This window comes from Geotrypetes seraphini, chromosome 8 (genome assembly GCF_902459505.1).
Source record: "Geotrypetes seraphini chromosome 8, aGeoSer1.1, whole genome shotgun sequence".
Taxonomy (NCBI): domain Eukaryota; kingdom Metazoa; phylum Chordata; class Amphibia; order Gymnophiona; family Dermophiidae; genus Geotrypetes; species Geotrypetes seraphini.
In genome coordinates, this window is record NC_047091.1 from 123,948,919 (window position 1) to 123,962,749 (window position 13,831).

The 13,831-nt window shown below is 40.2% G+C and overlaps 1 protein-coding gene across 3 annotated transcripts in view; it reads right to left on the reverse strand.

The window, feature by feature from the left end:
* Positions 1-13,831, reverse strand: part of SBNO2 (strawberry notch homolog 2) — a 209,644-nt gene that overhangs the window by 14,722 nt on the left and 181,091 nt on the right. For all 3 annotated transcript variants that reach the window (XM_033956721.1, XM_033956720.1, XM_033956722.1), the window contains 10 exons: positions 13,086-13,198; positions 10,445-10,516; positions 8,730-8,838; positions 7,831-7,905; positions 6,786-6,929; positions 6,606-6,700; positions 6,391-6,483; positions 3,184-3,315; positions 1,625-1,701; positions 1,226-1,416 (listed from right to left, as the gene is read on the reverse strand). In XM_033956721.1, coding sequence (XP_033812612.1) covers positions 1,226-1,416; positions 1,625-1,701; positions 3,184-3,315; positions 6,391-6,483; positions 6,606-6,700; positions 6,786-6,929; positions 7,831-7,905; positions 8,730-8,838; positions 10,445-10,516; positions 13,086-13,198 — 1,101 coding nt within the window. The remainder of the gene's footprint in view (positions 1-1,225; positions 1,417-1,624; positions 1,702-3,183; positions 3,316-6,390; positions 6,484-6,605; positions 6,701-6,785; positions 6,930-7,830; positions 7,906-8,729; positions 8,839-10,444; positions 10,517-13,085; positions 13,199-13,831) is intronic.

A 13,831-nucleotide genomic window follows, 5' to 3' on the forward strand; every position in this document is an offset into this window, starting at 1 on the left:
TCTATGAAGATACTTACCCTAAACAATATTTCTGTCTCAAATGAATCTTGGGTATAATAATAGATTCTATGTTATCATTAGAACCCCAGATCAACCTTTTAACAATAAAAAGCTTTCCAAAAACTTATTTCATAGAATTAGAAAATATTTTCACACGGAGCACTTTAAAACAATAGTTGAAGTCTGTATAATATCATATATACTCAAATATAAGCAGAGATTTTGGGGCCAAAAATGGGGGTCTCAGTTTATATTTGGGTCAGCCCCCACCCCCTCCCGGGCCTGCCATAAGCCATGGTGGTCCAATGGTGGGCTGGGACAGGAGGGATATCTCCCGCCTCCTGCTCCAGTCTACTATGACACAAACTACCTCCTTCCCACCTCCCAGACTTTATAAAAATCTACCTTTAAAGCCCTGGTGGTCCAGTGGTAAACCAAGGCAGGAGCGATCTTCCTACACTCCTGCCCCGTGCAGAGCCACTATCTGAAAAGGCTGCCATAAGTTCTCACGGCAAGTTCACGAGACCGCAGGAACTCAGAAGGTTGAGGGGGGGGGGGGGCAAGGTCACCTCGGTTTATATTCTGATCAGTTTATATTCAAATATATATGGTAGCTCATTTAGAGTATTGTAATGTAATTTAATTGTATTGTAATGTAATTTATTCAGGTTGTTCTGAGAAAATTAGGGAACCACAGACTATGCAAAATGTTGTAGCCAGACTAATTTGCCATGCTATAAATGGCAACCAACAACCCCACTCCTAAGATCTTTGTACTGGCTGCCGACATAGGCCCTCTGATTTTTAGATCCATTAATGGTACTGCACTGCCATTAGTATATTTGTCTCTTTCTTTAAGAACACAACATAATGTAAATCAATTGGTTATTTACTTTCCATTTACAATGAACATAAAATATAAATAATTTCAAGTCTCCCTGCTTTCATACCAAACAGTGATGATCTGGAATTCTTTGGCTAAATCTAGACATTTAGTTTTCGATGACAGCTAAAAGCTTACTTGTTTAAAAAATTCTTAAGATGATTACGGTAGTTTTCACGTTGCCTTTAATTTGTTTCTCCCAGGATATGCTTGTTTTACATGCCACAATTACCAGCCGTTGTATTGTATAGATAGAGTAACTGGTATTGGCACATGATACTTCTGGGGCAGAAGAAGTGGTCAGGTGGTAGTACAGAACACAGAAAGAGGATATATCCTTACCCACTTGCTTTCGCTTCTCCTTTGTTTTCAATCGTACAATCTGAAGATAAGTGCTGTTTGTAATGTCAGATATAATGCCAGCAATCCTACTCCAGACACGCAACAAGGCTCCACAGAGCATGTAGTAATGGCGTAGTCGCATACCCTGGAAGCACTCCTTCCCCTCCTGAATCAGTCTACATTTCCCATTCCTGAATAAAGGGAGGAAGAACAGTCATAATTCGAAGGCGAGGGGGTGGGGCAAAGATCAAAATATGAAGCTTGTACAGTTCTAATACCTGAAAAGTCAGCCTCTGTAGAACAGATAAAAATCAAGGTTGGTGTAAAGATCAGAAAATAAGATCACCTCCTTTTACAGACGCCTGTGTGAACAAGGACTTAGTGAGCTACATAACTTACCACACAGCATGGTTGCAACTCTGGAAGGAGAAAGCGTACTGTTTCTGCCAGTGTTGCTGGGCTTCTTCATGGGAGACCTACAGCCATATAGATTATGACATAAGATTAACTGTAAATAAATCTCAGGGATGATAAAGTAAAATCAGCACTCACAAAAATATATCGCAAAACAAAAGTGCCTAAAAAATATCATATACTATTCAATTTATGCACAAGCATAAGAACAAGAACCCCCCCCCCAAAAAAAAAAAAACAACAACAAAAATTTGTGATGAATGTGCTCAGTACCCCTACACACACCGGTCATTAGAAAGGAAGACCAATGGAACGGAGAATCATCATAGCATCATTCAGTTCTCCATTATGCCAAAATCCAGATGTTTAAATGCCTCACAGTATGCAAAAAATAACACATAGAACAGCGTAACGAATGCAAGTTCATACCAAAGTTCTAAATACTAAAAATAAGTAACCAGCAAAAGATTAGAAGAAAAAAGGGTTACTTATCTGAACACTGCTCAAGTTATATAGAAAGTCCCATTGCATCAGCTTGAGGCCGAACAGGAAAACACTAATCCAAGGGCTGCAATAGCCAATGTCCAAACTGGTATGTGATTATTGGCCATTGGCTATTGCAGCCCTTGGATTAGTGTTTTCCTGTTCGGCCTCAAGCTGATGCAATGGGACTTTCTATATAACTTGAGCAGTGTTCAGATAAGTAACCCTTTTTTCTTCTAATCATTTGCTGGTTACTTATTTTTAGTATTTAGAACTTTGGTATGAACTTGCATTCGTTACGCTGTTCTATGTGTTATTTTTTGCACACTGTGAGGCATTTAAACATCTGGGTTTTGGTATAATGGAGAACTGAATGATGCTATGATGGTTCTCCGTTCCATTGGTCTTCCTTTCTAATGACCGGTGTGTAGACATCACAAATTTTTGTTTTTTGGGGGGGGTTTCTTGTTCTTATGCTTGTGCATAAATTGAATAGTATATGATATTTTTTAGGCACTTTTGTTTTGCGATATAAGATTAACTGTTATGATATCAAACAGAAATTATTCTTACATGCAAGACATTAGTTGGAAGAGAGTCCCCCACCTCACCAGACTGAAAAGGATCACACTTAACTGCAGTTTTTAAATCACCTCATCATGTGATGATTCAAGGAGTGGAGGAAGTTGAAAGGGTTTCTCAATTTGAGCCAGGAGGGATATTTCAGTAGAAAATAAAACTTTTAAGATATTAGATGGAAGAGAGTCCCCCACCCCACCAGAATGACTATGAATTTTTCCTGCAGGAACTTGTCCAAACCTTTTCTAAACCCATCTAATTAACTGCTGTTACTACATCATTGACAGAGCTAGACCGTCCATTTTTGTTTGAATAAATGCTCTATTGATAATTTCAGTTGGGGAAAGAGTTTAAGAGAAGGATGGGACATGTCCTCCAGTAGCGGATGGTTGGTACCGCACAAGTATTATGACAAGCACTTAGTTGCGCAGACAAAAATATAGATGTGCAACCTGGTCAAACATCTGGGCTAAGCTCCTTACCCGTCGGTACTTCTTCTGTAGACTGTCCAAGTTTTCTAGCTGGTTCTGTTTCCCAATGTTTGGTTTGTAGATGAAAAAGTATTTGCCTCGTCCCTGTTCTGCCAGCAGGGTGGTATTTGTGTTACCTCGCACCTGAGAAGCACAATTCTAACATTTAAGATGACATACCTCATGAAAAAGTTAAAAGCATGTTACAAAGATCAATAAAACATGAAAACCCTCTATCCAACTGCTACAATCACTCAGCTCCCTTCATCCTAATCCCATATAACTCAACCAGCCCAATCATTCCCAATGTCATTAATAAAAAGAAGAAATATACTAGGAAAAACAACTTCTACCTAATACAGCCTAACTAATAAATCCTCCTATCTAATGTTAAATTATGATCATCTATTAAATTGTAAAATAAATTTATCCCGATGGACAGAATCCCAGAAGATATAATCAGTATTCTGGTATGATATCAAACACTTGCAAGGAACGTCAGGTAGATTGTGGGCCCACCAAGACAGATAGGGAAAATGCTTGAGTACCTGAATGTAAAAACCACATTCACAATCTCCATTGATAGGCGGTACATAAGTAATAAATAAACTTGGAAAAGCTTGCAAGGAAATTTAAAAAAGAATGTGATCTATAGGGCTATCATCCGAAGCTTCAGAGAGATAAAAGTTTTTCTCTGAAGCTGGATGGCTTTACCCACACCAGAAAATTCCTAATGCTTGTAGATTTTAACTATTGCTGAGTCTGTGTTTTTGTGTACTTTCCTATCTAAATAATGGAGGGCTTTTGGGTTTTTTTAAAAATCTATTATGGAAGTTTTATAAACTGCTTTGATATTTGTATTGCTCTAAAAGGCTATACAGTAGTCTTGCTTATCCAATCTTCACTAATCTGATCACCAAACAGACCTCCTGATGATGTCACTGCATCACCATTAAGAAGCGCACAAGTTCTCTTTGAAGTCATTGATTTTTTTTCAAGCTGAGACCATGCTTTTCCAGTATGTGCAGCAATTTTTTTACCTTGGTCCTCGCTTTTGCAGCAATGAAACCATTTTTGATCTGAGACCATGCTTCTCTGCAAAAGGAATTATGCTTTGCAGTTGCTACTCCTTCATGCATCCCTCAGTGCTTTGATGTTAAGAAACGCGCAGCTTCTTTTCTAGTTTTCTGGCGCAAAACACTGCAAGGAGGACATGTTTTTTGAGTTGAGACCTTGCTTTTCCAGTACGTGCAGTAATGATTGGACCCGTTTTTTTCAGCAAGAGAACAAGCCATTTTGGGATCTTAAGACCATGCTTCTCTGAAAAGGAACCATAATTTTTGGACCCGAGACCCCACTTTTTCAGCAAGGGAACCGTTTTTGATCTTTGACGCTGCTTCTAACAGTGCTTGTTTGAGCATTGGATAAAGGTAAAGAAAATGGACATTAAAAATGTTTTGAGCTGAGACGTTGCTTTTATAGCATGGCAACAAGTTTTGGACTTGACATGCTACTGCTCTAGAAAGGCAGCACAATTTGACTCGAGAGCCTGCTTTTCCTCCCAGGGAATCATTTTTGATCCGAGACTGTGTTTTTGCAGCAAGGGAACCATGGTAAGGTTCTTGTGCACAATAAGTTTTATGCAGTATTATATGTAAACCTATTCTTGTCTGTTTACATTCACACAACTTTCTTTTTTTCTTACTCTCATTCTTAGATCTGTTTTGCCTGTGAACTTGGAGTGCAGAGTTTCCAGTTTCAGTTCTGCTGTCTTGATGTCTGCTTCTTACTATTATTGACTGGAGAAGACAAAGCAATTAGCTTCAGAAATGGGGCTCCAATCTTGCTCTGTACAATTGTTTAACATTTTGGAATGCTGTTCACATTGCCTGCTGTCGATGACAACTCAAGTGAAGCTGAACACACAGTAGATAATATGGTTCCCTTGTTTGGTTCTGTATTTCTATTCATGGTTTTGCTGATTAGTGTTAATAAACAATATTTACTTTATTTTAAATATATGCATAAAGTATTTTTGTGCATTTTTTAAGGTATTGCCACTATTTTCCATATTGTTCAACTTTTTACTTATCTGAAAACGGGTCGGTCCTGTTTATGCCAGATAATAGAGACTTTACTATATATCAAGAATTAATAAACAAACTATTTACTCCCTCCTGTCCCCCCGAATTACGTAATGTTACTCAAAATGAAGCTCAACATAACTTAGGCAAATGTGTGCAACTGAATGTACTACAACCTAACATTGTACAGGAAGTAAAATTTACTGTGAAGAGCACAGCTGCTTCTATCCCCACCTCTCCTGCTGTAATACATATAGTCGCACTTCTTCCCTTCTCTGCTCCAACAAATATTCTGATAAAACTAATGCTTTTTCATCACATCATGTTATCTACCCCAGCTGCTAATGAATAGACTGCTTTGTCTTCTACATCTGGAAGCAGCTTTTGATTGGATTTACTGTGCCAAAAGAGCCTGGCATACAAAAATAAAAATCTAGAGGTTAAATATTCAAAGTAATTTTATTTATTAAATTTTCTACACCGTTCTCCCAGGAGAGCTCAGAACGGTTTACATGAATTTATTCAGGTACTCAAGCATTTTTTCCTGTCTGTCCCGGCGGGCTCACAATCTATCTAATGTACCTGGGCCAATAGGGGGGGGGGGGATTAAGTGACTTGCCCACGGTCACAAGGTGCAGCGTGGGTTTGAACCCGCAACCCCAGGATGCTGAGGCTGTAGCTTTAACCACTGCGCCACACTCTCCAGAAATGGCCACTGACCAGTTAAATCACTTAGTTGGGGCTATCCGCTAATTTTCAGTATCACTTAACCAGTTATTGTTGGTGAAAATTAGGCGTTAGCGCCCAAGTGAAAACAGCTATTTTTGGTGAATTCTGGGGATAGAGTTAGCACTTGGCTATTTAAGTGGCATAAAAACTAATATTCATCACTTAACCAGGCAGGTTAACCGCATACAAATCAATCTTATCTTTATGTGGTAACTCATAGCCACTTAAGTGCTGAATATCAACTTAATTGGCTATGAGTTACCTGGCTCCATAATAAATGGGATTGTCAGTGTTGAAGCTTGAACATGGCCCTGCATTGAATATCAGAGAATAATGCCAGCAGTGGTCAGCAAAACAATCATTGCTGCCGGCTGAACATTTACCCTCTGAGTTCTACACCACCCACCTTGTAGGATACATAAAACCCATCATGTGGTCCTGTTAGATGTAGTGATTTTTCGTAGGCTTCCTCCCACTTTAAGCCTCGATCCACACTAATCTGTACCAAAGAGAAATATGAAGTCATGGTTAATCTGTATTACACAAGAAGAGGTGGAACATTTAAAACACTGTAGTCATATGGCTGGGGCCTAGGCCTTCTTTAGTTCCATTTGCATTTACCTTATAGAGCACGACCTGACCATCTTGAGGATGACCTGGTGTCAGGAAAAACTGCTGACTCTCTTCATAAATCTCATCCACACCTGGGGCCAAATCTGCGAGAGGAACAAAAGGAGCATTCAGCAGAGGCAAACTGCATGGCATGACTAGAATGGAAAAACTGGGGCAACATTACCCTACCTAGAATGCCCAAGTCATATTTGCCTTCCTTTTTGTCCTTCTCAGTCAGGTAATCAAAGGTGTCTGTGAAGTACTGGAAAAGGCTGTTCTGCTTGTGCACCTCTAGGCCCAGAATCCGGTTCAAGAACTTTGAAATGGAGCAGTCTGTAATAGGAAAGAGACAGATGCCAACCCCCAAAATGGTGATAGATCTTCCCCAATCACAAACACCCACCAGGACCCCCTCAGAGCTAGCAAGGATTGTTCTTCCTGTCTCTCCCCCTCCTCCAACAATCCAAAGTAGGCCCTTCCCAATCCCAGCAGCTCTCCCACCACTCTCTCTCTGAGGATAACTTTTTCTTATTCTCAACCTGAAGTTGATGACAGCAGCTCCCTATCTCCTTATCTCACTACAAATTCTCAAAGCTGCCCTCACATCTAAACACAGCAAGAGCATAACTTCATCTCATCCAAAAAGTTGGTGACAGCAGCTCCTTCTCCTTTCTTACCCTTCCCCAATGAGATCAGCCCCTATCTTTCTCCATTCATCATTCTAAAGCCAGGGAATGCAGTTCCTTTGTCTCCCACACCCCCCAACCAGAAGCCAATAACAGCAGCTCCTTATCTATATCCTCCAACTCTCTCTCCCACCCCCCGTACACCACTGATACCTCCCCTCCCCTCCAGAGCTCTTCTCCTTGACATACTTACCCTCCCCCCTCCCCAGTGAGGGCAGCTTTGTGTCCTCCAATAAATTACAGTCAGCGACAACTATTCCTTCATTCCCTCTGCCCCCCTCAAAAATTAAAACCCAACAAGGGAAGCTCTTAACTTAAGTTTACTACCATCACTCTCTCATCTGTGTCCCTGAATCCTCCTGACTGACTTGAGCTCCTGTGGCTCCCCGCAGACCCACATTCCCTGTGAAGGCAGGTCACTGCCCCAATAAGAAGAGTACTGTTATACAAGATATCAAAAGCTCAAAAGAAAGCAAACAACAATATGTTCCAGAGCTCAGTTACAGATTCTCTTCTCTGGAGGAAGAAAAGGTGAAGGCTATACTCACCCTTTTCCACAGTGATGGATCCGTATTTTATTTCTCTACAAAAGATCCCAACTGAGATAAGACCCTGCTTCACATCTGCAAAGATAGAGTGGGCACATCAAACAAAAGAGTGTACAAACACACAGCTGCATAGAGAGGGCGAGAGACACTTGGAGCGGTGGAGCTCCTCCCCACCCTCTTCTCCCCCTACCTCCACACGCTCCTTCCCCGCCCCCTCTTGCAATGCATGTGCCACTTCCCTTTCCCGTACCTCTGTAACGTTCCTGGTGCAAGCAGCAACCCCACCAACCTGCTGTCAGGCCAGCATCGGCTCTTCCTCTGACATCACTTCCTAGGCATGGGTCTAGGAAGTGATATCAGAGGAAGAGCCAACGCTGGCATGACAACAGGTTGGGGGTTGCTGCTCACGCCAGGAACATTACAAAGCTATGGGGGAAGGGAAGCAGCGTGGCAGTGCGGGAGTGCTGGGGGGGAGGGGGTAGAAAGGAGGATGGGTACCTGTGCCCTCACCAAGACAGTGCCTGGGGCAGATCCCCCCTTACTACACCATTGCAAACACACCAAGGCTATGAAACAGGGTCATATATGCTTGCATACATGTACACACTGTCTTAACACAGAGTCATATGTATGCATGCAGGCCTGAACAATTCCTCCCTAACACAGTCATGCATATGCTGCCCCACCACTGGGCTGCAGTAACACATGCATCACACTCCACCAGGCATGTCTGTTATAACAGGGTAATAGAAAAGATGATATCCTAAAATAAGGGATAACATTCTGTCACTTAAATCACTATATTGAACTCCTACAAACTTGTACAATGGCACTAAGCTTGTTTGGCACCTGCCCACATTTAAAGAGTGTGAAAATGCAGAAAATACAATTGTCCCTACCATGAAAGAAAGCAGCAGCTCCTCCTGGATACGTCTTGGGTGGCAAAACTTTGTTGCTAGAGTGATTCAAGATGGCAGAAAGGACTCTCTCCAATGCTCTGGTCCCATACTGCAAGAAAGCGAGGCCACAGTGACAGTCCAGAGCTTAGAATATGAAGAAGTGGACACATGGCTTGCTAAGTTATATGCATCATTTAGAGCAGCATGTCTTAATCTTTTTTGGGTCACTGACCCATTTTAGAATTTGATGAAAGCTGTAGACTTTCCCAGAAACAGGCAAATGCACACATACACACACAGGGCCTGTTAAACTCAATAGTAATCCTACTCCCTTTTCTAGCATAGTCCTCTTGTTAATTAAGAGACAGGGATACTGACGAGCTGATGATTTTCTCTTCTGTTGCTGTTTCTACAGTATGGAAACTATAGATCACACACCAACTTTGATTTCTTTATATAACCCTTTAAAATACTGCTATTTCCTTGTCCTTCTAATATTAAGAACCTGCAAGTATGAAAAAATACCAGTCTGAAATGGAAAAATTACAACAAACAGTTAAAAAGACTAATGGGTCAATATTTAGAGTCAGCTTCAGTGATTTTTTTTTTTTATGCTGGCTGAGGTATTTAAAAATCATGTATATTCAGCACCAGTGAATGACCACTAGCAGATATGGGATAAATGGGATAAATAGCCAGGAGAGGGGGGCTAACCAGAAATAATCAGTGGAACTTAACTGGACAGTGCCACTAAATACTGCTGCTAAATGGCCAACTCCTACCCTGTAAAGTTAGAGGCTGGCTAGGGGAGAAGATCAAGTAGTTAAGTGGCAATAGTCAGACTACTAACCAGCTAAGTAAGCACAGGAAATTAGGGCATAAAAAGGCAAGCCTACCTTTAAGTGCCAAATTTAACTGGGCACTAGTCTAAATATTGGCCAGTGCACAGTTACACTCACATTAAGTCTGGTGAGTCCCCCCCTCATGAGCCCCCCATCCTCCCTGCATAGACCCTGCATAGACCGCCCAGTCTACCTGGAGAAGTCCCTGTTGGTCTAGGAAGAAATTTAGTAGGAGCAATGCCCACTTGATCCTGCATTCCAAAATGGCTACCACAGTCTCTAGTATTTGAAGTACTGTGAGGCTGCTGCAGGCTGAGTATCAACCGATAAATATAAGGTGATACCCAACTGCAATACATGCTATGCAGTTTAATTTAGGATGACCTTTTTCTGGACTAAATTAAATCATTTAATTATACAGATAGTGGCTGTTTATCATCATATCTACATATACATATTAGGTAGGCAGAATACCATGATCTGCAGTACACTGCTGCAGTGGTTAGGATTTTCAGCAGCACTATTCATAAAGAGCCACTAAAAATTCATGGATAGGGGATTTATATATTTAACGCCATATGCTGAATGTGCAAGTCCCTAAAAAAATGACCCATTAATTTTTTACCTTAAAATTCACCATAACCAAATAAACAAAGGCAGATGTTCATAATCACAATGGCAGGGTTCATTTTTTTTAAATTCCTAATCTCAAAGCTCTAATGTTGCAATAATGATAGCTGTATGTTACCTGACCACGTTCAATTTAGAGTGAAGCAATATATTAACATAATTTGATTAAAAATATTTTAAAGTGTGAAATTTCAATGTAAGAAGATTAAAAATCCTTGATGAAGAGCATGAAAATGAATTTACTTTATTCTCAAAGTTATACTGGCTGAGATCTCGGGATTCAGTTGCTCGACGGTCTCCATGGGTTAAGGCACCCTGCCAAAACAGAAAAAAAGGGGGCTCTTTTCAAAACTCTAGAAAGTGCTACAATGCAGCAGTAGATTGTGCAAATAGTCACTGTTCTTTGTTAAGAAAATAAAAGCCATACTGGATCAGTCCAGTTGTCTATTGAGTCCAGCATCCTGTCCCTAACAGTGGCCAATTCAGGTCAGTTGGAAGCTCCTAGCTGATTTTAATGAAGAAATTTATTCTATGTGGCTCACTCACAGAAATAAGAGTGCTATCACCAAATCAATTCATCTATTCCTTAACATCCATTCCAGACCTGCCCAAAACCCAAGTGTTATGTCCATCAATCAGTGAATGGAGATAGAGAAACAGTGTGAAAAGCCCAGAAGGACTCCATGCAGCCTTGGAATGCTCAGTATTTCTTCAGTCTTCAATGGATAGTGAGACGGACCATACAGCTTCTGAACAGTTTACTAAAATTAGCTCCTGGACGAGAACCGGAACCCAGAAGAGCAGAGGTTGTTCTTCTGAGATAGTTTAGCCTGTACTTACAACCTACTCCAGCTTTCTTGGTTAGTTTACATCAGGCTCTTTTGAGATTATCTCTTCTGGAAGGAAGAGCTTCTTACTGGTTTATAATTTTTATTAGTTTTTACAACTTACATCAAGTGTAACAAGAAATAACATTTGATTTGGAAAATATAACTTAATTTGCTATTAATATCATTTGAAATTCATAAAATTTAACCACCCTTCCCCTCCCTATCACATCAAAAATATTCATTTATTATATTATACAATATACATGTTAATAAGATATAACCCCCCCCAAAAAAAAAAACACAAAACATCCCACTCACCCATTCCCATCCCCTCATTTCAATTATCTTATTAAGGGAAAATGTTTATTATTCATTGCAAAAGTCTGTTAATGGTCCCCAAACCTCTCGAAATTTACCAAAATATCCTCTCTGTATGGCTAATGTTCTTTCCATTTTGTATAGATGACATACAGAACTCCACCAGAAACTGTAATTTAATCTGCTCTGATTTTTCCAATTGAATGTAATCTGTTGAATGGCAGCTCCAGTCATAATAAGTAAAAGCTTATTGTTTTTTGAATAAATTTGACTTTTCGCTCTCATTGACATGCCAAATAAAATAGTATCATATGTCAAGGCCACCGGATTTTCTAACACCCTATTTATTTGGCCCCATATCGATTTCCAAAATGTCAATATAAATGGACAATAGAATAAAAGATGATCTAAAGTCCCAGCCTCAAGATGACAGTGCCAACATCTATTCGACTTAGAGCTATCTAATTTTTGTAAACGAACAGGGGTCCAGAAAGCTCTATGTAAAAGAAAAAACCAAGTTTGTCTCATAGATGCAGACACTGTACATCTCATCCTCCAAGTCCAAATTCGTGTCCATTGAGATGCAGTAATTTGATGCTTGATCTCAATGCTCCAAATGTCCCTAAGACCAGTTTTTGGTTTTTTAGTCACAAATCCAGATATTAATTTATACCACTGTGTGGCCTGGTGTCCCAGAAAATCTACCTGAAAGCATAAGAATTCCAAGCTATAGTGATTATTGAGATTTCTCCATTCAGGGAACCCCGCCTAAATGGCCTGCTTCAATTGCAACCATCTAAAACTTTGTGATTTACTAAGATCAAATTTATGTTGCAACTGTGAAAACTCAAGCAGCTTATCATTAGATAAGAAGGAAGAGCTTCATGTTATCCATTAATACTTACAAGAAGTTAAAATTCACTGAGACAGCTTTGCTGTAGTTGCATTAAGTTATATTATGCTGTTTTGTAACTTCAGAAAACTATAGAAAAATAAATTTAAAAAAATTGATTGGGACTCCAGCTCAGCAGCCTCCAATTTAAGACTGTGCCTGTAAGGAAAGGGGGTCTTTTCTGTCATTGCTCTTTCAGAGAGAAGAGTTCTTGACTAATTGTTAGCTTTTTACAAGGCTTTAATTTGTTGAGGCTCCAGCTTAGTAGCCCCAGTTTGAGATACTCATTTGGAATATCTATAAACAATGCATTTGTTTCTCTGTCTTCATCCACAGGTCGACAGACATAACCCACAGGTTCTGATATGGCAAGACTAAAAGGAAAGAAAGTTATCAGGAAAAAGATAAATATAATTTCTCCATAAATTATATTGGCCCTGTCATTTTAGCCCAGGTATACTATTGACTTTGAGCACATTATCTGGCACCAAATTCCACATTTTAGCTGTACACTGTCTGAAACAAATACTTTCTTATACCACAGGGGACCATTTATAAAACAAAATTATCTAGAGTGACCATATAACTTCATGAATGAGGCAACAAGCTGACCCAGACCTGGTTTTACCTCTTTGTATGCCTGGACTCTAATTCCTGTTTTCTTAGAAAATGCAATACAGAAAATCAGAATTACACTTCCATGCATGCAACTAGGTAAAATCTGAACTGGCCCACATTGTATAGCTATAAGATAGCAAAGCTCTTTTCATAGCTAGGACTGAGTTTGCTTATCTGACCAGACATCTATTGTTGATGATGTCTCAAGAGTGTAGGGTTAACTTACAAGACTCTCCAGACGCTTGGCTACAATAGATGCAAACCTACGCTCTCCTGCCAGCTCTGAGATCAGGAAGATATACTCTGGGGCTGAGACCTGGTTTGATCGGTGAGTTCGACCTAAAGAGGAAAAGTGGGAGGAAGCAGAAAATATATTCTCTGGAACCACAACAAACCCACTCATCGTTTCATATCTTAATCACTATAGACTCTACTTATCTCAATAGCCCGGATATCTCAACCTCTGTACTATATTAATTGACAGTAATTTAGACTGGTGTACTATATGTCTAATGATGGTTTTCTATGTGTCTAAATTATTTCCCTCGACTTCCACAGAGACTACCACAAAGCAGCTCCTCTCTTCCTCCTTGATTCCTATTCTTACAATGATGCTCTAAATTGCCTTGACCCTAGTTAGGCATATAGAGTGACCCATAAATGCAGATTACACTTTTCCCTCAATATTCACAAGGGTTAGGGGCAGAGCCGGCCCACAAATACTGAAAAAAGTGAATAACTTTTAGGGCTGACTCTGACCTAACCCCGCCTCCCTTCTGCACCTCCCCGATCTTACCCTGGTGGTCTAGCGGTGAAGCGGGGCAGGAGCGATCTTCCTATGCTCCTGCCCCGTGCACAGCCATCAACAAAAATGGCTGCCATGAATTCCCGTGATCTCACGAGACTACAACGGGAAATCACGGCAGCCACTTTTGTTAACGGCTCTGCACGGAGCAGGAGCATAGGAAGATC